General features: G+C 42.9%; 1 protein-coding gene across 1 annotated transcript in view; it reads right to left on the bottom strand.

The window, feature by feature from the left end:
• P3H2 (prolyl 3-hydroxylase 2) overlaps positions 1-25,214 on the bottom strand; it is a 134,321-nt gene that overhangs the window by 54,404 nt on the left and 54,703 nt on the right. Inside the window, exon 2 of the mRNA XM_075202299.1 lies at positions 382-525. Coding sequence (XP_075058400.1) covers positions 382-525 — 144 coding nt within the window. The remainder of the gene's footprint in view (positions 1-381; positions 526-25,214) is intronic.

Below are 25,214 nucleotides of genomic sequence, written 5' to 3'. Positions count from 1 at the left end.
TCCCTTTGAACAGCAGTAGTGTGGTCGCTTCCTTGTAACATTTTACATTGTGTTATCTCCACAGTAAAAAAATATAAAAAAAAAATAAAAAAAAAAAATGTAAAAATGATTCATATCTTTTAGAAATAATACAAATTTAAAAGAACAATGTAAATATAGTTAAACTGACTACATTTGTGCCGCATTTATATTTTACAAACGGATTAAAACTAAGTGCAAGTTTGAATGAGCAGTGGAAAATACACTATAATGACAAACATATGTGGTGCGGTTTCCTTTGATTGGTGTTTACACAATTAGTAACCACTGTACTATACACTCATTAATATAAAAGACACTGAAAAGTAATGTGACGTAAACAGGTCAGCCATGTACACATACCATATAAGAACGTCTCTCCCTGTCAGCCAATGGGACATCTGATTTTACTTGGTAATTCTTTAAATCGTTTTGCACTTCCATATGCTCGGGATTGGCCATGAAAAATGTATGAGCAGCATCTGCAGCTTTATCCAGCTGGTTCAACTAGAAAAGAAAATGCATATTATAATAATATACTTTAACAAACACACACACACTTCATTCCTCCATCAATTATGGCGCCAGTGACCCAGACCCCAATTTTTAATCCCTTCTCCCCCAATTTCTGTATTCCACAGATTATTGTAGCTCATGAAATTATATTTCAGCATATCCATCACACAACACAATGAAATAACAGCACCCTGATGGGTTTTGAAGACAGAGGCACACTGTTCATTTCAGGAATCTTAATCTTTCTTTTGCCATAGGCCCCAACTAATAATGCATTTAATTTTAAATATTCTTCTCATCATCTAAAAGCATTGCTTTGTTTATCATGTACATAAATCCTTACTTTGCTCACATGTACCCCAATTAAACTTGAAAAGGTTTTGTATTTGGTTATTTATAGGCAAAAGTGAATTTCCTACTTTAAGGCTTTGTTATGAGTTGTTTGACAGTTTGTCATTATATTCAGTAATGGTTGCCAACATTTTCAGAGTACAGCTGTTCGAAAATGAAGTAATTGCATGAAATTATAAATATATAGATGCATGTTGTGTGTATATCTATACTAGGGATGTGCACCGGCGACTTTTGAGGTCTCGTGTTTTGGATCTGGATTTTCATTATTTTTGGGGTTCGGATTTGTCTCGCAAAACACTTGACGAAAGGTCTCGGTTCGGATTTAAGGTTTTGGATTCGGATTTTTTTTGGAAAAAACATAAAAAGTTTAAAAATCAAGTTTTTGGGCTTATTTTCACTCCTATGCTATTAGTAACCTCAATAACATTCAATAACAAGCATTTCCACTAATTTACAGTGTATTCTGAACACCTCACAATATAGTTATTAGTCCAAAACGTTGCAACGAGGTATCTTTCTGGACTGCGTAGAGGAGTGGGTCACCACAATATATATTAAAAACCCTGAACTTGTATGATTCGCACCAATAAATGTACCTGGACTGCGTAGAGGAGTGGGTCACCACAATATATATTAAAAACCCTGAACTTGTATGATTCGCACCAATAAATGTATCTGGACTGCGTAGAGGAGTGGGCACCACAATAAAATATATAAAAAACCTTCAACAGATCTGCATTACACTACACATACGGCTGCTCCTCCATCCTCTCCATCATATACATGTTGGAGTTTTAGCGTGTGACAACCTCTTGTTTTTGATAATGTCAGTGCATTTTGAATATTTTTCAATTTGCCCCACACCACTGAATGTACTTTATCTATGATACGCATCTATCTATCTTGACTGCGTAGTGTGGTGGCCCCGGTACACAATTTGGTACCGAGGCCACAATATAATTAAAAAATTGGGCATCAACTGTCACCGCTGTTTAATATCTGATACACCTAAATATGGACTGCACAGTGGAGTGGCCCCGGTAGTAAATTTGGTGCCGGGGCCACAATACCTCCTCCAACTTCCAAGTGTAGTGTTTATAAAGACAGACAGCGTCGAAGTGTTATTAGTTGACTTTCTTAACCCTAAAATTGTCCCTGTTGCATATATTCGTGCAATGGACAGTTACTTTTTTATTGAAAGACTCAAGCTTTCAAGTGTAGTGTTTATAAAATATAAACAACAACAATACAGTAGTTTTAGAGCACGTCAATACCTCTTGTTTTAAATTATGACAGGGCATTTTACTTTTGGTTTAATTTCTTGAATTTGTTTAAATTTGGTTTTACTTTTTGAACATGGCAAACGACTGTTGATTGGTCATATAATGCAAAAAAAAAAGTTCCAAGATGGAATTGTCCTTGGGCCCTCACACCCACCCTTATGTTGTTGAAATAGGACATGCACACTTTAACAAACCAATCATTTCAGCGACAGGGCCTACCAAACAACTGTGGCTGAAAATATTGGTTTGTTTGGGCCCCCACACCAAAAAAGCTATTCATCTCTCCCTGTACAGACTAAACAGGCTCTACTGAGGCAAGATGTCGTCCTCATCCTCAACCTCTGATTCCTCTCCCCCTACAGTGTGTACTTCCTCCTCATCACACATTATCAATTCGTCCCCGCTGGACTCCACAACCACAGGTCCCTCTGTAGTATCTGGAGGGCAGTGCTGTACTTCATTGAGGAATTGATTATTCATTTTTATAAACATCATTTTTTCAACGTTATGAGGAAGCAACCTCCTTCGCCGCTCACTGACCAGGTTCCCCGCTGCACTAAAAACTCTTTCCGAGTACACACTGGAGGGGGGACAACTCAGGTAAAATAGAGAGCCAGTTTGTACAGGGGCTTCCAAACTGCCTTTTTTTCCTGCCAGTAACAATATGGACTGTCTGACATGTCTACTTGGATGGTGTCAGCAAAGTAATCATCCACAATTTTTTCTATTGTGACAGCATCCAATGCAGCGAGAGTAGACATGTCTGCAATGGTTGGCAGGTCCTTCAGTCCGGACCAGATGTTATCAGCATCCCCGCCAGTGCCTCTTTTGGGAAAACTGAGCTTTTTCCTCGCAGCCATAGATGTGGAAGAAAATGAGGGTGGAGCTGTTGGCATGTCACGGTCCTCTTCAGAGGACAATCTCCTGACCAGCAGGTCTTTGCACCGCTGTAGACTTGTGTCCGCCGGAAACAGAGACACAACATACGCTTTAAACCGAGGATCGAGCACGGTGGCCAGAATGTATTCCTCTGACTTTAAAAGAGTGACCACCCTCTGATCCTGGCAAAGCGTACGAAGGGCTACATCCACAAGAGCTACATGCTTGGTGTAATCGCAATGGCTTACCAGCTCCTCCCTCACTTTCTCCAGCTGCTTCTGCAACAGCCTGATCAGGGGAATGACCTGACTCAAGCTGGCAGTGTCGGAACTGACTTCTCGTGTGGCAAGTTCAAATGGCTGCAGAACCTTGCACAACACGGAAATCAGTCTCCACTGCGCTTGACTGAGGCGCATCCCCACTCCTTTGTCTATGTCGTAGGTGGCTGTGTAGGCCTGAATGGCCTTTTGCTGCTCCTCCATCCTCTGCAGCATATAGAGGGTGGAGTTCCAGCGCGTCACAACCTCTTGTTTGAGGTGATGGCAGGGCAGGTTCATGCTTTTTTGATGTGCCTCTAGTCTGCGGTAGGCACTGGCTGAATGCCGAAAGTGTCCAGCAATTTTGCGCGCCACCGCAAGCATCTCCTGCACACCCCTGTCACTCTTGAGGTAATGCTGGACCACCAAATTAATGGTGTGGGCAAAACATGGGACGTGCTGGAAATTGCCCATATTTAATGCCCGCACAATGTTACTGGCATTGTCTGACACCACAAATCCCCATGAGAGTCTAAGTGGGGTAAGCCACTGGGAGATAATTTCCCTCATTTTCTCTAATATGTTGTCAGCGTTGTGCCTCTTATTAAAGCCTGTAATACACAATGTTGCCTGCCTTTGCACGAGCAGCCATTTTGTAGTTGCTGCTACTGATGCAGCTGTTGCTGTTGCTGCGGAAGGGGATGCATCTACCCAGTGGGCTGTCACAGTCATATAGTCCTTCGTTTGCCCAGAACCACTTGTCCACATGTCCGTGGTTAAGTGGACAGTGGGTACAACTGCATTTTTTAGAGCACTGAGGACACTTGATCGTACTTCTCTGTACATTTTTGGAATCGCCTGCCTAGTGAAGTGGAATCTCGACGGGATTTGGTACCGGGGACACAATACCTCCATCAACCCTCTAAATCCCACTCCACTGATGGCGGACACCAGGCGCACGTCTAACACCAACATTGCAGTTACAGCCGCAGTTATACGCTTTGCAATAGGGTGACTACTATCGTATTTTGTGGTCATGGCAAACGACTGTTGGACGGTCAATTGTTTTGTGAAAGACTTAGCGGTCTTACGACTTCCCCTCTGGGAAGATGACCGACTAACAGCAGCAACAGCAGCAGTGGCAGTAGTAGGCGTACCGCTGCAGGATTCCTCGGATGAATCCCGTATTGAGGAGGACTCAGTCTGGCTGCTGACTTGGGCTGCAGGACTGAATCTGATGGAGATTGTGGAGGAAGTTGACGAGGAGGGTGTTGCTGGTGTGTATCCAACTGGACCACGGGATTTAGGTGTCCCTGTACCGATGAGGGTCCTAGCCCCAGTTCCTGAACTAACCACTGAACTATGAAGGTTATTCAGGTGACGTATAAGGGAGGATGTTCCTAGGTGGGCAAGATCCTTACCCCTGCTTATTTGAGCTTTACATAAGCTACATATGGCCATACATTGGTTGTCTGGATTTGGATAAAAATAACTCCAGACCGAAGAGGTGCATTTTTTGGGCTTCTGACCAGGCATGACGATGGGCTTTTTCATCCCATGGACATTAGCTGTTTCCCCCCCTGGTGCCTCATTTACAATAACCACATCACCATCCTCATCATCAAGTTCCTCCACAGCGCCAGCTACATCATCAATAGCCTCCTCCCGAGTCACCTCTTCCCGTACAGTGATGGGAAGGTCAGGCTTGACAACCACCAACATCCTTGGACTCGCCTTGTGGATTTGTGATAATTTCTCTTTAGAAGGCAGAGTTGTTTGCTGTTTTGTTGCTGACAGCATAACTCTCTTCAATTTTTTGTAGGGGGGGGGGAGGAGGAGGAGGGCTAAGATCCGTGGGTGAAGCTGAACCACTAGTCATGAACACGGGCCAGGGCCTAAGCCGTTCCTTGCCACTCCGTGTCGTAAATGGCATATTGGCAACTTTACGTTTCTCCTCAGATGATTTTAAGTTTCTCTTTTTGCTACTTTTTCTTAACCTGGGCTTTTTGGATTTTACATGCCCGGTACTACGAGATTGGGCATCGGGCTTGGAAGACGACGTTGATGGCATTTCATCGTCTATGTCATGACTAGTGGCAGCAGCTTCAGCATTAGGAGGAAGTGGGTCTTGATCTTTCCCTACTTTATCCTCCAAATTTTTGGTCTCCATTATATGTAGCACAAGATACTGCAGAATGTGTGAACTTGGTAATATTGCAGTACCAATGGACTTATACTGCTGGATTGGTTTTGCAAATTTGGTTATAATTATATATATTTTTTTAAATTTTTTATTTTTTTATTTTTTTTTACTTTTTTTTTATATTTTAAAAACTTGGGAATAATGGGGAAATAACTATGCCCTTAGAAGCACAGAGCACAGGACACAGCACCACTGGACTGATACTGCAGAATGTGTGATCTTTGTAATATTGCAGTACCACTGGACTTTTACTGCTGAATGTGTGAACTTGGTAATATTGCAGTACCAATGGGCTTATACTGCAGGATTGGTTGTGCAAATTTTGTGGTAATTAAAAAAAATTAAAATTAGTTTTTGGTATTTTTTTAAATAACTTTTTTTTATTTTTTTAAACACAGGGGAATATTGGGGAAATAACTATGCCCTTAGAAGCACAGAGCACAGGACACAGCACCACTGGACTGAACAGGACACAGCACAGGACCCAGCAGCACCACTGACCTCAGAAGGACAGAGCACAGCACACAGCACACAGCACCACTGGACTGATACTGCAGAACACAGCACAGCACAGCACAGCACAGAACTAAACAGCACAGCACGAGATCTACCAGGACAGAGGACCACCTAACACACCCTCCCTCTACCCTGATCAATGCCCGAGTGAAGATGGCGGCGACTAGCGGGGAATTTATAGGATCCGAGTATCGCGAGATCCGACAACGGGATTATGAGTCAGAGCCTCAGTTTCAGATTTGAATTTGGCGCCAATACCCGGATCTGTCTCGGATCGGCAACGTTCGGGTGGGCTCGGATTTCAGAAATCCGAGTGCGCTCATCTCTAATCTATATATCTCTATATCTATCCATTATAGATATATACTATATATATTATATAATATAATATATATATATATATATATATATATATATATATATATAATCACACACAAAGATAAGTTTGTTAGCTGGTAACAATCACATTCTTAGTTCCTCCATACATGCATGGGTACACAGTAGAAGTAGTCCTTTATTATACCATACCAATACTAGGCACGGATTCATTCATGTATTTCTCATAGGTTAATTTAATAAATAGCCAGTGAAAAAAAATAAAAAAAGGAATGAATATGAAATGGGGCCTCAAGCATGGGAAAGGAGGCTAAAAGTACACCAAACCTGCAAATTAGTTTGATTGCAAACTCCCACTATTGGGTTTACAGCAGCTTTCTGAAATGAACACTACATCCTGAAACCGGCGTTTATACATGGAGCTTATGTGCAAACTAAATTTGGTTTATTTCCAAGAAGTTGACAATACACTGCAGACAAAAATCATTAATGAATTTTTGATTAAATCCTCAAGAGCAAAAATTTGATAAATTAGAAAATACAAATACAATGCTAAATTGGAGATCTGATCATTAATATTTAACAATATCTTCTGTACCTGGCCCCAAGGGGCAGTAATTACATGATGAGTACTGCATTTTTATTTCCAGGACTTTAAGTTGAAACGATAGATGTGTTTGGCGAGGTTCTGGTTTCCTGGTGTGACATCACCACCACACAATGATTTTCCTGTTCTCAGTGACGTCGCTTGCAAAGAGCAGGCTTTCCCCTTGAGCGCTGCATTCCTAAGCTATGAGCTTGGCTGTCTTACAGTCTGTTCCACTCCGAATGTGGCTATTAGATCAGATTTTGTAACATTTAAAAAGATCCCTTTAGGGCTTAAGCAAACACTTTTCATGCCTTCACAGAAAAGCTTCCTCTAGTAACATGCCGACAAATTTACAGTATCTCAGCCCTTTTTAGTAGATATTCTGTGTTTATTAAGAACAAAGAAAAAACCTTTAAGCAGTCAACTGATAAGCAGGCTCATAGGAATTGCCATAAAGTTTGATAAAATAGCAACAACAAAAGGAGCTGCTTTTCCTGGCAGAGGCCTCTGTGCCCAGAGACAAGTAAGATGTTGAGGCTTGTTTGTGATTTAATAGCGCTAAGCACCTGAGTAAAGCTGATCCTACAACCACACCTGCATATATCAGACATCATAAATACAAGTGTTAGAACTAGAACTCATAGGGTTTGCCACCAGAAATGCCATTGCTGGAAGCTATTTGACTGCTCCAATGGAAAGATCCTCTCATTAGATCGGAAAACTTTCAGGTTGATAGATTGATATTTTCACAACAACAAGTCTAGGTTATATGTGCTTGAAAAAGATTTTAGTGTTGTGTTTCTCTACTTTCAGAGTACAAAAATAAATTTAAGTGACATTGATACTGTCATGTCAACATTTAAATCCAGCCTTCCACCAAGTAGAAGAACTACAATGGTTCTATAGGTCTAGGACTTGATGGAAAATACCCAGCTCCCTTCATTGTCCAGGCTCACAGCCTGGAGGAATTTAAATAAAAATGGCAATGTGCAGGGTCTCTGGAGCACAGGGAATCAAGTATCTCTGAAAACCCTACTGGTTGGCGTCTTGCCCATAGGACCCCAGGGATCTTACGAATTAGCAGTCGATCAATAAAAATTTCTATTGACTTTAGCAGACGTAATCACAAGTTTCAAGCTGGGTGTATGTTCATCTCATACTTACCGACTTTCTTCAGCTCTCTTCCGGGAGCCTGTCGGTAGAGGCGGGCGTGAGGGGGTGGGGCGCCCCCACCAAAAATCACGTCATTTTGGACCCGCTCCCTGTGACGTAATGAAGCAAACGCGTCATTTGACAGGGGGGGCGGGGCCAAATGCCGCAATTCACTGGGAATCGCAGCGTTTGGCACCTAATTCTGCCCACTTCACTAGGAAGTGGGCACTTCCTAGTGAAGTGGGCAGAATTCTGGAGATTGCCACACTCTCCTGGGAGTCCGTGAGACTATTCCTCTAGTCTGCCAATACTTACCAACTTCACAATGTTGGTATCCGGGAGCCTGTGGGGGAGGTGGGCGTCATGGGGGGCGGGCCTCCAAAATCCGGGTCATTTTGGACCTGTCCCCCGTGACGTCGTGACGCAAACGTGTCATTTGACAGCGGGGGGTGGGGCCAAACGCCCTGATTCACCAGGAATGACCTAAATCTGCCCACTTCACTAGGAAGTGGGCAAATCCGGGATTTTGCCACACTCGCCCGGGAGTCTGGAAGACTCTCGCAAAATGCAGGAGTCTCCCGGACATTCCGGGAGAGTTGGCAAGTATGGTTCATCTGAATTACTATCCTTTATTATCTACTATAGGTTTTGAAAAAGCAGGAACATCTAATATTCCTATTACTATACACTTATTTCCTAATACATTCAAATCAAAAGCATGTTAGGCAATGGATAAAATAATTAGTGTCCTCTTATTTATTAAGTAATCTAAGATGTGACTAAATAGATAATAAATAGTATATGATTGGTCTAACATAGTGTTGAGTCAAACTTTGACAAATATGCTACACCCTAGGCCTAGATTTACTAACACAATACTACAAACTTCCCAAATATCCCCTCCACTTCCCGTAAACACCCTTGATTATCACACCAGTGGCCGGTGGTGCCATGAGGAGACAAACATCCTGACTGTTGGGACAGTAAAACAACCCCGCCAAATCAGGAATGTCCCTAAAGTCAGCATATTGGCCCCGACTGCTGGGAAGGTTGGCAGTATGTACCAGCTCTCCATGGCACCACCTGCCACTGGTGCACACAGCAATTCAAGAGTGTTTCAGGGAAGGGGGGTGAGGTTTGACCACAATTTAGGAGGTATGGTCTAACAAGAAGCCCTAACACAGAAATAGTTTCTAGCATGTGATTGAAAGTCAAAAATAGCCCAGTATATTTTCTTTAATTTGTTTAATTTCTACAACAACATAAAACATGTCAAAAACATCTGCAAAGCTATGCGAGGTAAAACAACTTTGAACAAGTTTGGGAACGGCTTTATGGTATTTTTTTTTTAACAACTATAATAAGCATTAGTAACATTATATATTAATTATAAAGGGTGTTGTCAGGGTGAGGTTGCTTTTAAATTTTATCCTCCAGCTGTTGTTTATGAAACTCATCTACATGGCTCTGCTTACCCTCAATAGGTGTTTCAGTATGACAGCTAGGAAAAAGTAATAGATTACACATTAGATATTTTAGCATCCTTCCCAACAGCATTAAATGAGCTCTGTGGTAGACTTAAATGAACCCAGGTGTTATAACTTCCCACCAGGGGGTACATTTACTAACCTGCAAGATGGGAAAAGTGGAGATGTTGCCTATAGCAAATCAATCAGATTCTAGTTACCATTTATTTAATACATTCTACAAAATGACAGCTAGAATCTGATTGGTTGCTATAGACAACATGTCCACCTTTTCAAACCCACAGTTTAATAAATATACCCCCAGGACTTTGTATAGGTCTTCTAAGTGCAGAAAATAACACCCCCACCAATAACAGAACCACAGAACATCAGAAGGCAGACTATGATCTTGGCTGCCTTGTTTACGAGTACCTGTTTTGACAAAACTCCACTAGCCATAAATATATTTAAAGACAGCATAACTTCAATGCAAGTCATGACTGGATGTTCATAGATAGACAAATAAGATTAAATGACAAGTGGAAATGTTTGGATGCACAAGGGCCCACAGCTAAATACCGCAAACATGACTGTGCCATTGGTGTGAGACTTCACATACATACTATAGCATGTCTATTTTCAATGTGACCATGTTTCAAAATACTATAAACTGTTCTAAGGAAAGAGTTGCAGCAAATGGTGAGAATTGAAGCTCTGTAATGCACAGAGGTACTCTTCCAGAATATTACAATATGGTGTCATCATGTTTTATGGGTGGATGCATTACTTTAATAATATCAATTCTTTTCTCATGTTGCATTACCTAATAATGGCCTAGGAATCTAGTCCAGCCAGTAGTCTTTGCAACATTTGAGAATCCATCTTTTAGTTTTCTTCATTCTCATATATCCTCCTTTTAATTGTATCTATCGTGATCTGCACAGCAAATTTGGCTTTTATGCAAAGAGTCAAGAGTCAATCAGATTTAATAGAACATCTACTGTTATTACTCTCTTGCCTGTTTAGTTCTCTGTCCCCAGCACTCATATGCCAGTAGAATGAATGTGCCCCCAAACGGCAGCAAAAGGTAAATCCATCACTTAACAGACACATTAATGTCCAGCATTTAGAGCTTTGTCGTATCTAATAGACTTCCGTCGCTACATTGGAAGGACAGATGATGCAGCAGCAGGTCTCCTACACTATCTAATAGGGCACACAACCAGGTGTTAAAGCAATGAGACTCCAGGGAATAATTCTTCATGTCACCCATAACAGCAAAGAGTTACCTTTAGCGATTACTCTGTTACTGCCAATCATATCCCCCGCCTTTGCATGGTGAAGCATATTTAACAAGTATCGCAGTGGCAATGTTAGCAGATAAAAATCCTTTAAAAATGGATTTCTTTTGAGAATGAAGCATTCTGCATTTTTAAAATGTAATAATATTTAATCTATTCTAAACTACTTTTATACATGTTAGTAGTGGAACTGAAACCCAAATATGGACTTTCAGTTCCATTGAACATGCAGAACTACAGAGGCTGGCCCAGCAATCTTTATGGCGTAAAAAAACTGCGTGCATTTTAACCTTAATGAGCAGGGAGTTCGAGCCAACCAATTGCTCCCATGGGTCAGATAATGCAAAATTCAGGGGCCACATTTACAGTGTCCAATCAACTGGCTGAGAATACTTGGGCCGAAAACACCCTCCAGGACAACCACCCAGGATTCCTCACAAAGATAACCATATAGTCATATTATCCAGGGACAGCCAGTAAGTACCTCTGTTTAACCGCCACAAAGCGGCCATTTCACATGTTAATTTTGCCTCTGACCCCAATCCACTCAATTGCCCTCTCCACTGTTTCTTGTATATGTATATCAAAGATGGCCAGGCCAATATCTGACAAATGCATATATAACCCGGGTGTGCAGTCCTCTAGTTCCCAGTGCCAGTGACTGATGGTAAACAGCCCCATCATACTCAACCAATTTTTTTTTTTTTTTTTTTGAGAGTTGTCAACCATCATATTTTACACTATTACATCCATATGTGCAGCCTTTACCTGCTGGACCTCAATCTCTCTAAGCTCTTAATGGCTGCACCATCCATACTCACTAGCATGGATTCTGTGACTATGCATATGTGAAAGAGTAGGTACTCAAATGTGTTGATTCTACCCCTGCTGCGTCCAATCTAGCTCTCAATATCCATTGCAAACTTATATTTTGAGACACATGTCAAATTCTCACTAAGGAATAAAGATCCAGGAACTGCATGCCCACACTAAAAAATTCTCTCACCTTCTCTAGTGGGAATATGCTAGATTTATGCAGCTTTCTCAACCTGACCCATCCGATCTGTGTGTGACTTCCTGATGTTGAAGGCTAACTCGCCTACACTGGATTTCCCCTACGCACATCCCTTCAGCCACTTTTCTATTAGGACTGACCAATTCACTTACACTCCTAGCCAGAACAAATGCTACCCAAAATACCAAAATATTGTTAGCGCAAATTGAGACCAGAACACCCTTTGGAAGCCAAACTCATGAGTGCAAACAACATGAGATACACACCAGCGACTCACCACCAATAAGATATGCTCAACAGCCCTACTCAGGGTACTCCTGTGCAAACGCTACCTATGTGTCTCAGTGTATGCAGTAGGTGGTCCAAATATTCTGTGCTACGGGGGTCTGGATTAGCTCAACACTCCTGTGGTCACTAACCTACATATCCTACTTACCTTCATCTGTAAATGGTCACATCTGCCTCTGGAGCCTAAATGTTAAACTTTGAAAAATTAAACCTGGATTTTGCATCTCCTTTCATTATTAATCCCTGGAATATGCCCAGCTCTCAGCGAAATGTCCTGCTTTAAAAATCTCAACACTAGGTCCTGTAATAATGGTCCCACTGAATTGATTTAGCAGAATGTGTTTAAAACCTCCACCACTTCCTTGTTTTAGGACTAGAGTACCATTTGCCTATTTGGTAGCACATCATCCCAAAGCTCCACTGCTACTTTCAGCTCTTTAGAGCACACTGTCAGGCACCCAGACAGCTCTTCCCATTGTAAGGGTTGCTGCTCTGCACACCATTTTCCCACAATATGCCTCTAATCCAGCCTGCAGCATCACTAAGTAGCTGTAGCTCCTAATAGTATATTTCTTTCCTAACTCCACATTGTATATCTATAGGCTTATGTGTTCTTTAACTTCCTTTGTAAGTCTTACAAAATGGCGAGGTCTATCTACTCCACTTATTGCTATGATAATGCACCTGCAAAATATTATTATTATTATCTTTGACTTATATTCGAACTTTACCTTGCAATGAAAAACCTGACAATCACCCAAGTACATGTCCAGTGACCACATCTAAAGACTGTGCATTCCACATACCACTAGTAAGAAGGAATGAAGAAAAAAAGGTATAACAGAGTAGATCATTTCATAAGTAAAAATGTTATCCCCAAGAGTTGACCTCTTTGGTTTTACAGGGAACACAGACTGGTTCTCAATATATGTGAACTTATCCGCAAGTCTTGCATAGGAATGCAGGGGGACGTAAAACAGCCAACAGCAACATAGCCTTACTGGTTGGCATGAGAAAAGGAATTATACAAAGGGAATACTGTGCATGTGTAAAAATCAACAAGCTTTTAAGACTACATCATACTATGCGAAGAGAAAAAAAAAAGAAGGAATTTGTCAAAGTACAGCACTACCTGCAGGTTCATCATGATGTTACATCCTTTACAGATTGCCATGTACAATTCATGTTTGCATAATTCTATTAAAATTTATTTTAATTTTTACTAATCTGACTATATTCGCTTCTCCTGCCTCAATGGTGTGACTTGTCTCTGCAAGTGCGGTATTACCTTTAAGGGTTTTTCAATAAATATTTGTATAATTCCATAACCGCTAACTTTACTGTTTTCTGATCCTAAATTTATACTTCTCTCCATTATTTTAAATCCCACATATATTTGTGCCATTTTTCCACACACATTTGTGCTCTGGTTTTAAACTTTGGAAAATGTCATAAATGAATCCCTCAGTATTTCAGGTTCCTTGGGCAAAAGCAGTTGAGTTAGAGTCAATATCAACAGAATGTGGTGCCCTTATATGCACGCCTTTCACTTCCAGAGAAAATATAAATATTTGTCCCAGTAAACACTGTGTGCAGCAAATCTTTTGACGTGCGTAAATTCCTCTGATGTTTTATAAATGTTGAGATGCAAATAGAACCTGTTAAAAAAGAAAAACAGACTACAGAGACCAAAAAGAGAAAAAACACCTTTAAAGTCAGGGGCTAAACAATTCCTACTATGTGACGTGCCCAGTCCTGACTGACTTCAACGCTGAGCAGTGAAAGGCTTATTGATCAACAAGGAAGAAGGATGAATGCAGACATGGATAGTACAGGCATCCTTTCATACATTCAGGTGGTACAGAAGACCAATTTTAGCTCATATTTGGGCTATGGATATACAACATATTATAGTACCAAGATAAAATATGAAAGTATTTATATTGCTCATAGGTAAGTTTTTGTAAGTGTATGTACTAAAGAAAATTCATAAAAAATATATAGAGCCTAAAGTACAGAAAAAGCGGTAGAAAAGTCTCTTTCACCTCTTCGTCCTCTTTAATGTAGTTTAATACTTAAGCAGGGATGGATTGGGAGCTTAAAGTGGCCTTGAAAACAAATCTTAAAGTGGCCTCATGTAGGTGGAACTATACAATTTGTAGGTGGGACCAACAGAAAAGTACACCGTTTGCCCTAGCCACATCTGCGGCAGGGGAGGCCAATGCAATGAGCAATGGTAGGCCAATGCAATCAGCAACGGCAGGTGGAGTCTGTCACAGTAGGCATAGGTAACATAAGTAGGCAAAATATTGTGCTGGCAAAGCAAAACACAAGTAGGCAACACCCCAGTTTGGCCAGTATTGGTGGTTAGCACATCTGCCTCACAGCACTGGGGTCATGAGTTACCAAGCCTTCTGGAGACTGCAGGAGGATCCGCACGCCACCTATCCATGGCTACATCAACTACATTATTGAAATCCCCTAGACATAATACTGGTGTGTCCTGGGCAGAGGACTAAACTTTTCCCAACCCACCCTGTACATCTATTCTAACTGCGGCATACCTAAATCCCATCAAAAAGACAAAACAACTCACCATTTAACCCCTAATTCCTAACAGGAGAAAATCCTACACCCCTACCATCTAAAAACAGATGAGAGAGAGGATAAAAAAAAGAGACAAGAGGGAAGGGTGGTAGAATTGGAAAATAAATAAGGAGGAAGTTGTGAGATAGTTGAGAAAGAAGAGAACCTAGCTCCTCAAGAATGAACTCCCCCTAATCAGGACAACCCAAAGAAGTGCAGCTCCATCAGTCCATTTCTGAAATTTCGGATCTCAATGAACAGGAGGTGGACGTCTCAAGCCAATCCGCCATATTTTGAAAGGTAGAAAAGAAGTGGGATCTGCCATTTGCAGCCACCCTCAGCTTTTTCAGGAATAACATGGTGTACGGTAAATGGTCTCGCATCTTTCTTCTTTATCTGAGTAAACTGAGATCTGGAGTTTTGGACCTCATGGCATAGTCCAGAAACACTGCAATTGTATGATTCTCATATTGTATGAAACCTTGTTGCCAGGTCATTATGAGCACAGCATCCTGATCTTTAAAATGTAGTAACTTAACAATAAAGCTGTGAGCAGAGGCACCTGGCTGTGGAGGCTGAGGTGACATCCAGTGAGCCCTTTCCAGTGTAGGAAGAATGTCTCCCTGCTGAAATCTCCAAGAAGCCATTCCTCAAATAACAGTTCTGGAATTTAGCCTTCCACTTGCTACAGCAATCTCACAAACTTTAGGTTGTTCCATCTAAGTCTCCCTTCCAGATCTGTCATCTTCACCTTACTTTGCCCACAATATTACCTTTGAGCAGCGCTGTAATGTCCTTAAGAGCAGATATTCTGCGCTCAGTCTCCCCAATACGTTCCCTCGTCTTTTGGAAATCATGCCGGATTAATGAGAGGTCTGACTGCATCTCTCCATTCTTGTCCATGACCCTTATTCTCAGATTGCGTTATTGCTTGCAGAATCTGCTGGAGACATGGGGGACCCCTTGCGGTCAACTCTCCCTATCCGGATGGGAAGCAGATAACTGGGGCCCCATAGGTGAAGTTGGGGCAGATTGCAAGACCGAGGGTGTTGAGGACAGACTAGCATATTTTTTCAACTTGCAAGCTATGGCCAAAGCAGGACCTGATTTACTCATTTGGGCCAGCATAATAACTTGATGAGATAATAGAAAAAGTTCCTGGAGAGGCCCTCTACCAGCACCCAGCTGCTGCTTTTCAGGTCCCTCCGTGTGTTACACAAAGAATCAGTCCCCTGTGTACAGACTCCAATGCTGTATGTACAAAGTCACAATGCCCCTGAGCTGAGTGGCATCAGTATAGTTATACTGAAGGCGCTTAAAATATATAGTGTGGCCAGAAAGGGAACACGTATAGCCCAGCATATAGTCACACTTTGTTCAGGTGCACACTCAGAGGCAGTCCAGAGGTTGCAGACTCAATAATTCCAATCAGATAGGCAAGGGAGGTTGAGGGGGAGCGGCAATATGGGTAACCAGGATCAGTTCCACAGATGCAGATGACAGAGAACATTACTGTTTGAACTGGGCTGGCAGAGTGCTGTAGCTGACAATACAGTGTACAGATGGGAAGCATCAAGACCACAGACAACATCAATTTCCATAGGTTTTCACTTGAAATGAGGACCTTGACAGGAGGAATCCCCAAATGCATGTACAAAGTGCTTCAGCCCCGTAACAGGTCGCAACAAAAGAAAGAATGGAGGAGAGAGGGAGAAAGGATGGAGAGATGGATCCTCACATCGGACCAGTGCCTCAAAGCCTGTCAAGCAGGTTGGCAGCAGCTGAGAGGTCAATCGCCGCTTTACCCGTGCAGTCTCCTCTCAGTCCCTCCGCTTGGCCAGGCAAGATGGCAACAGTACTTGAGGAGGATGGGGGAGGGGATGAGCAGCCGCCTTCTCTTGGTGAGAAATAAGGAGCTCCTCTGTGGTCCCCCCCGGGGTTTAAAAAGATTACAGAAAGAGAAACCATGATTCAGTCACAAGGACCTAGGCCAGTGGTTCCCAAATGTATTCAGTTCGCAGCATTCTTGGAGTCTCCATAAAATTTTCAAGGCACCCCTCCAAAATAATTACTGAGCAGTCCTGTTTTAGAAGTAGTTGGGTCAAAACAACGTAATAAGTATTTAGGTCAGGACAGAAATACTTATTTAGTTGTATGGCCAAAATAATACACATAAATCCAAGGAAAAATAATATTTTTTCCAATTATATTTCTGTCAAAGAATAATTGACAGCTAACTCACACTGTGCCCTCCTTCATCTCCACATCTTCTTCATCATCCACTCTGCCCCCTCTGCATCCAGTCACGCTGTCCCCTCTCACACTGCGCCCTCACACTGCCCTCTCTCACGCTGCCCCCTCTGACGTGGCCAGCCAGAGGGGGAAAAAAAAAAAAGTACCAATCCGCGCAGCGTCTGGGAGCCAGCATCCTCCTCTCTCCCGCAGTTTGTCACTGAATGTCAGGCGAGCTGCGGGAGGGAGGAGGATGCTGGGACCCGGGTGCCGCACAGATTGGTAAGTTTTTTTTACTCTGGCTGGTCGCGGCCCCCCTGTGACAGCGTTGCGGCGCACCTGGGAGACGCGGTGCACACTTTGGGAACTGCTGACCTAGGCACAAGAAACATCCCTGAGAGAATCTGCACTGCAAATGTGAGTAACCCAGAATTATACCTAAGAGGGAATAAAGATATACAAAAGGGAAATAAAATCCCAAGCAGCACAAATTTTAGACTAGCAGTAACAAAGCTGTCTAATGATAACTATCAACTGAGGAAATTCATAGTTGAAATGCTGCTGTCTAAAGAGGACTTGTGGGAAGTTATAATCGCAAAAAGTCCATAGATAAATAATCAGGAATGGGACAAGAAAAACAGACATGTATGTGCAACCATAAGCTTATTAGTTGAGGATAACCAGCTAATTCATATAAGACATTAGAATACCGCTAAGGGTATCTGGGATGCACTACAGAAACTACATAAAAGAGCCAGTTTTAACAGCCAAGAAACTGTACCAAATGAGACTTTGCAAAGGAAAGACTATGCAAGACTATGGATTGCTGGAAATTGTTTCACAGCTCAGATCTATTGGTGAAGATATAAACTGCAACCACATAGTAGCCATACTCCTGTGCAGTTTACCTGACCAATAAATGCTCTGGAAACAAGGCCTGAAGCAGAACCCACACTAGATTTCGTGAAAACCAGACTCATAGATGAATATCAGCGAAAAAGAAATTACACAGGATAACATAGAAAGTGACAAAGAAGAGCATGTTTTAAGAAAATTGAACATTGTAAGAAAATCTGCTCAAAATGGAAAGCGATACAGAAGAAACTCATTTTGAAAGGGTCCAAGCAGAGAGTTAAAACTACACTCAGAGACATATGCACAAACAAGTGTAGTGAAACTTTTAAAGCAGCAGTAACTCATCTGAGCCATAATTGGTATATAGATTTAGGTGCAACAAGTCACATGACCAGCGACAGAGACTTCTTCATCAAAATTGATAGGAATCGAAAAGAAGAAATCTATTTTGCAGATATCACTGCGGGAGGTATAGGGCAGTCTGCTCATATGCTCCAAAGCAGACGGCAACAATTTACCAATACCAGTTAAAGATGTATTACAAGTTCCCAGATTGGAAGGTGGACTATTGTCTGTAAGGTGCATGGCGGCTACAGGACTTGCTATTAAATTCCAAGATAACATGTGCATTATCCAGAATGGAAGAAAAGTATTAGCAACAGCCAAAGCAGAACACCACCTGTATCGTCTTCACACTGCAACACAGCAGGTGAGATTAAGCACACACAGGCACAATGACTGTATTCATGTGTGGCACAGATGACTAGGACACAGACACCCAGATAGCAATATATTAAAAAAAAAAAAAAAAAAAAAAAAAAGATACCCAAAAAAGATTCTCACAGTATCAGGCTGTTCAACAACCATGAGATATGAATGATGCATAAAAGCAAAAGCCACAAGAATAACAATCAATCATAAAACAAAGTGAGAGCAGAGCATTGAGATCACTTGATCTAATACACAGTGATGTGTGTGGCCAAAAAAAAAAGTGGGCACACCAGGAGGTAACAGATATATAGTTTTCACTGATGACTACTCCACATACACAGTCACTAACCTAATGCAAAGCAAAGATGCAGTACTGGACAAGTTACAGGATTATGTAACAATGACAAGAAATACATTTCAAAGAAATCCAATTGTATTTTATAGCGACAATGGAGGTGAATTCACAGGACACAAAATAGAACACTTCCTAAAACAACTCGGCATAAAGCAGCACAAGACAATACCCTACACACCAGTACACAATGAGGTAGCTGAAATGAAGAACAGAACCCTGACTGAAATGGTCAGATGTATGTTAACGGTTATAAAAATTAGGGATGAGCGCGCTCGGATTTCTGAAATCCGAGCCCACCCGAACGTTGCGGATCCGAGTCGGATCCGAGACAGATCCGGGTATTGGCGCCAAATTCAAAAGTGAAACTGAGGCTCTGACTCATAATCCCGTTGTCGGATCTCGCGATACTCGGATCCTATAAATTCCCCGCTAGTCGCCGCCATCTTCACTCGGGCATTGATCAGGGTAGAGGGAGGGTGTGTTAGGTGGTCCTCTGTGCTGTTTAGTTCTGTGCTGTTTAGTGCTGTGCTGTGCTGTTTAGTGCTGTGCTGTGCTGTGTTCTGCAGTATCAGTCCAGTGGTGCTGTGTGCTGTGCTCTGTCCTTCTGAGGTCAGTGGTGCTGCTGGGTCCTGTGCTGTGTCCTGTTCAGTCCAGTGGTGCTGTGTCCTGTGCTCTGTGCTTCTAAGGGCATAGTTATTTCCCCAATATTCCCCTGTGTTTAAAAAAATAAAAAAAAGTTTTTTTTATAAAATACCAAAAACTACTTTAATATTTTTTAATTACCACAAAATTTTCACAACCAATCCAGCATTATAAGTCCATTGGTACTGCAATATTACCAAGTTCACACATTCAGCAGTAAAAGTCCAGTGGTACTGCAATATTACAAAGTTTACACATTCTGCAGTATCAGTCCAGTGGTGCTGTGTCCTGTGCTCTGTCCTGCTGAGTTCCGTAGTGCTGCTGGGTCCTGTGCCGTGTCCTGTTCAGTCCAGTGGTGCTGTGTCCTGTGCTCTGTGCTTCTAAGGGCATAGTTATTTCCCCATTATTCCCAAGTTTGTAAAAAATAAAAAAAAAGTAAAAAAAAATAAAAAATTAAAAAAAAAAAAAAAAATATAATAATTATAACCAAATTTGCAAAACCAATCCAGCATTATAAGTCCATTGGTACTGCAATATTACCAAGTTCACACATTCTGCAGTATCTTGTGCTACATATAATGGAGACCAAAAATTTGGAGGATAAAGTAGGGAAAGATCAAGACCCACTTCCTCCTAATGCTGAAGCTGCTGCCACTAGTCATGACATAGACGATGAAATGCCATCAACGTCGTCTTCCAAGCCCGATGCCCAATCTCGTAGTACCGGGCATGTAAAATCCAAAAAGCCCAAGTTAAGAAAAAGTAGCAAAAAGAGAAACTTAAAATCATCTGAGGAGAAACGTAAAGTTGCCAATATGCCATTTACGACACGGAGTGGCAAGGAACGGCTTAGGCCCTGGCCCGTGTTCATGACTAGTGGTTCAGCTTCACCCACGGATCTTAGCCCTCCTCCTCCTCCCCCCCCCTACAAAAAATTGAAGAGAGTTATGCTGTCAGCAACAAAACAGCAAACAACTCTGCCTTCTAAAGAGAAATTATCACAAATCCCCAAGGCGAGTCCAAGGGTGTTGGTGGTTGTCAAGCCTGACCTTCCCATCACTGTACGGGAAGAGGTGGCTCGGGAGGAGGCTATTGATGATGTAGCTGGCGCTGTGGAGGAACTTGATGATGAGGATGGTGATGTGGTTATTGTAAATGAGGCACCAGGGGGGGAAACAGCTGATGTCCATGGGATGAAAAAGCCCATCGTCATGCCTGGTCAGAAGACCAAAAAATGCACCTCTTCGGTCTGGAGTTATTTTTATCCAAATCCAGACAACCAATGTATGGCAATATGTAGCTTATGTAAAGCTCAAATAAGCAGGGGTAAGGATCTTGCCCACCTAGGAACATCCTCCCTTATACGTCACCTGAATAACCTTCATAGTTCAGTGGTTAGTTCAGGAACTGGGGCTAGGACCCTCATCGGTACAGGGACACCTAAATCCCGTGGTCCAGTTGGATACACACCAGCAACACCCTCCTCGTCAACTTCCTCCACAATCTCCATCAGATTCAGTCCTGCAGCCCAAGTCACCAGCCAGACTGAGTCCTCCTCAATACGGGATTCATCCGAGGAATCCTGCAGCGGTACGCCTACTACTGCCACTGCTGCTGTTGCTGCTGTTAGTCGGTCATCTTCCCAGAGGGGAAGTCGTAAGACCGCTAAGTCTTTCACCAAACAATTGACCGTCCAACAGTCGTTTGCCATGACCACCAAATACGATAGTAGTCACCCTATTGCAAAGCGTATAACTGCGGCTGTAACTGCAATGTTGGTGTTAGACGTGCGCCCGGTGTCCGCCATCAGTGGAGTGGGATTTAGAGGGTTGATGGAGGTATTGTGTCCCCGGTACCAAATCCCCTCGAGATTCCACTTCACTAGGCAGGCGATACCAAAAATGTACAGAGAAGTACGATCAAGTGTCCTCAGTGCTCTTAAAAATGCGGTTGTACCCACTGTCCACTTAACCACGGACATGTGGACAAGTGGTTCTGGGCAAACGAAGGACTATATGACTGTGACAGCCCACTGGGTAGATGCATCCCCTTCCGCAGCAACAGCAACAGCTGCATCAGTAGCAGCATCTACAAAATGGCTGCTCATGCAAAGGCAGGCAACATTGTGCATTACAGGCTTTAATAAGAGGCACAACGCTGCCAACATATTAGAGAAAATGAGGGAAATTATCTCCCAGTGGCTTACCCCACTTAGACTCTCATGGGGATTTGTGGTGTCAGACAATGCCAGTAACATTGTGCGGGCATTAAATATGGGCAATTTCCAGCACGTCCCATGTTTGGCCCACACCATTAATTTGGTGGTGCAGCATTACCTCAAGAGTGACAGGGGTGTGCAGGAGATGCTTGCGGTGGCGCGCAAAAATGCTGGACACTTTCGGCATTCAGCCAGTGCCTACCGCAGACTAGAGGCACATCAAAAAAGCTTGAACCTGCCCTGCCATCACCTCAAACAAGAGGTTGTGACGCGCTGGAACTCCACCCTCTATATGCTGCAGAGGATGGAGGAGCAGCAAAAGGCCATTCAGGCCTACACAGCCACCTACGACATAGGCAAAGGAGTGGGGATGCGCCTGAGTCAAGCGCAGTGGAGACTGATTTCCGTGTTGTGCAAGGTTCTGCAGCCATTTGAACTTGCCACACGAGAAGTCAGTTCCGACACTGCCAGCTTGAGTCAGGTCATTCCCCTGATCAGGCTGTTGCAGAAGCAGCTGGAGAAAGTGAGGGAGGAGCTGGTAAGCCATTGCGATTACAGCAAGCATGTAGCTCTTGTGGATGTAGCCCTTCGTACGCTTTGCCAGGATCCGAGGGTGGTCACTCTTTTAAAGTCAGAGGAATACATTCTGGCCACCGTGCTCGATCCTCGGTTTAAAGCGTATGTTGTGTCTCTGTTTCCGGCGGACACAAATCTACAGCGGTGCAAAGACCTGCTGGTCAGGAGATTGTCCTCTGAAGAGGACCGTGACATGCCAACAGCTCCACCCTCATTTTCTTCCACATCTATGGCTGCGAGGAAAAAGCTCAGTTTTCCCAAAAGAGGCACTGGCGGGGATGCTGATAACATCTGGTCCGGACTGAAGGACCTGCCAACCATTGCAGACATGTCTACTCTCGCTGCATTGGATGCTGTCACAATAGAAAAAATTGTGGATGATTACTTTGCTGACACCATCCAAGTAGACATGTCAGACAGTCCATATTGTTACTGGCAGGAAAAAAAGGCAGTTTGGAAGCCCCTGTACAAACTGGCTCTATTTTACCTGAGTTGTCCCCCCTCCAGTGTGTACTCGGAAAGAGTTTTTAGTGCAGCGGGGAACCTGGTCAGTGAGCGGCGAAGGAGGTTGCTTCCTCACAACGTTGAAAAAATGATGTTTATAAAAATGAATAATCAATTCCTCAATGAAGTACAGCACTGCCCTCCAGATACTACAGAGGGACCTGTGGTTGTGGAGTCCAGCGGGGACGAATTGATAATGTGTGATGAGGAGGAAGTACACACTGTAGGGGGAGAGGAATCAGAGGTTGAGGATGAGGACGACATCTTGCCTCAGTAGAGCCTGTTTAGTCTGTACAGGGAGAGATGAATAGCTTTTTTGGTGTGGGGGCCCAAACAAACCAATCATTTCAGTCAAAGTTGTTTGGTAGGCCCTGTCGCTGAAATGATTGGTTTGTTAAAGTGTGCATGTCCTATTTCAACAACAGACCTCTCAACTGCAGCTCATCCCTCCTCTGCGGGGATAATGTCTCCTGTGCTCTGACACGTCACTCTGTGTACTCTCAGCCTCAGGATCTGACACTACAGCTACCATGCCTCTTGTAGCAGCCCTCACTCCAGGGCCTCTTCCATGTGCAGTGTCCCCCTCTCTCTTGGGTTCACTATAGTGGCATGGAGTTCTCCCCCTCATCCAGGGCACACATTCCTTGCCCTGGCTCAGTCACCACGCTCAGACTTCCAGGCAATGCTGGGGGAGCCTGGGAGCTTCCACCCCAGGTCCCCAGCTACAACTCTCCTCTCCTGTGTCTTCTCTCTCTTTCTGACACTTTAAAGATCGTGCCTTTAAATGAAAAAGTCAGTCTTCATTGCACGACTATGTGCAAGTGCAACAGGGACATTTTTTTGGGTTTACAAAGTCAAACAATAACACTACGACCCTGTCTGTCTGGGGTCTGTCAATGACGAATTGTCTGGAGCATGTTTGGAGGAGGTATTGTGGCCCCGGTATCAAGTTGGGTACCGGGGCCACCCCACTACGCAGTCCAGATACTTGTTTGGTGGAATTCTGACACGTGGAGGGTGTATTTATTTTATTGTGGCCCCGGTATCAAGTTGGGTACCGGGGCCACCCCACTACGCAGTCCAGATACTTGTTTGGTGGAATTCTGACACGTGGAGGGTTTTTTAATTATATTGTGGCCTCGGTACCAAATTGTGTACCGGGGCCACCACACTACGCAGTCAAGATAGATAGATGCGTATCATAGATAAAGTACATTCAGTGGTGTGGGGCAAATTGAAAAATATTCAAAATGCACTGACATTATCAAAAACAAGAGGTTGTCACACGCTAAAACTCCAACATGTATATGATGGAGAGGATGGAGGAGCAGCCGTATGTGTAGTGTAATGCAGACCTGTTGAAGGTTTTTTATATATTTTATTGTGGTGCCCAGTGCCCACTCCTCTACGCAGTCCAGGTACATTTATTGGTGCGATTCATAAAAGTTCAGGGTTTTTAAGATATTGTGGTGACCCACTCCTCTACGCAGTCCAGGTACATTTATTGGTGCGATTCATAAAAGTTCAGGGTTTTTAATATATTGTGGTGACCCACTCCTCTACGCAGTCCAGGTACATTTATTGGTGCGATTCATAAAAGTTCAGGGTTTTTAAGATATTGTGGTGACCCACTCCTCTACGCAGTCCAGGTACATTTATTGGTGCGATTCATAAAAGTTCAGGGTTTTTAATATATTGTGGTGACCCACTCCTCTACGCAGTCCAGGTACATTTATTGGTGCGAATCAAACAAGTTGATGGTTTTCTTATTATATATATTGTGGTGACCCACTCCTCTACGCAGTCCAGGTACATTTATTGGTGCGAATCAAACAAGTTGATGGTTTTCTTATTATATATATTGTGGTGACCCACTCCTCTACGCAGTCCAGGTACATTTATTGGTGCGATTCATAAAAGTTCTGGGTTTTTAATATATTGTGGTGACCCACTCCTCTACGCAGTCCAGGTACAATTATTGGTGCGATTCATAAAAGTTCAGGGTTTTTAATATATTGTGGTGACCCACTCCTCTACGCAGTCCAGGTACATTTATTGGTGCGAATCAAACAAGTTGATGGTTTTCTTATTATATATATTGTGGTGACCCACTCCTCTACGCAGTCCAGGTACATTTATTGGTGCGATTCATAAAAGTTCAGGGTTTTTAAGATATTGTGGTGACCCACTCCTCTACGCAGTCCAGGTACATTTATTGGTGCGATTCATAAAAGTTCAGGGTTTTTAAGATATTGTGGTGACCCACTCCTCTACGCAGTCCAGGTACATTTATTGGTGCGATTCATAAAAGTTCAGGGTTTTTAATATATTGTGGTGACCCACTCCTCTACGCAGTCCAGGT

This window comes from Mixophyes fleayi, chromosome 3 (assembly GCF_038048845.1).
Source record: "Mixophyes fleayi isolate aMixFle1 chromosome 3, aMixFle1.hap1, whole genome shotgun sequence".
NCBI classification, from domain to species: Eukaryota; Metazoa; Chordata; class Amphibia; order Anura; family Limnodynastidae; genus Mixophyes; species Mixophyes fleayi.
The sequence above is the reverse complement of the archived record's forward strand: the minus strand, read 5'-3'. Positions and strand labels throughout refer to the sequence as shown.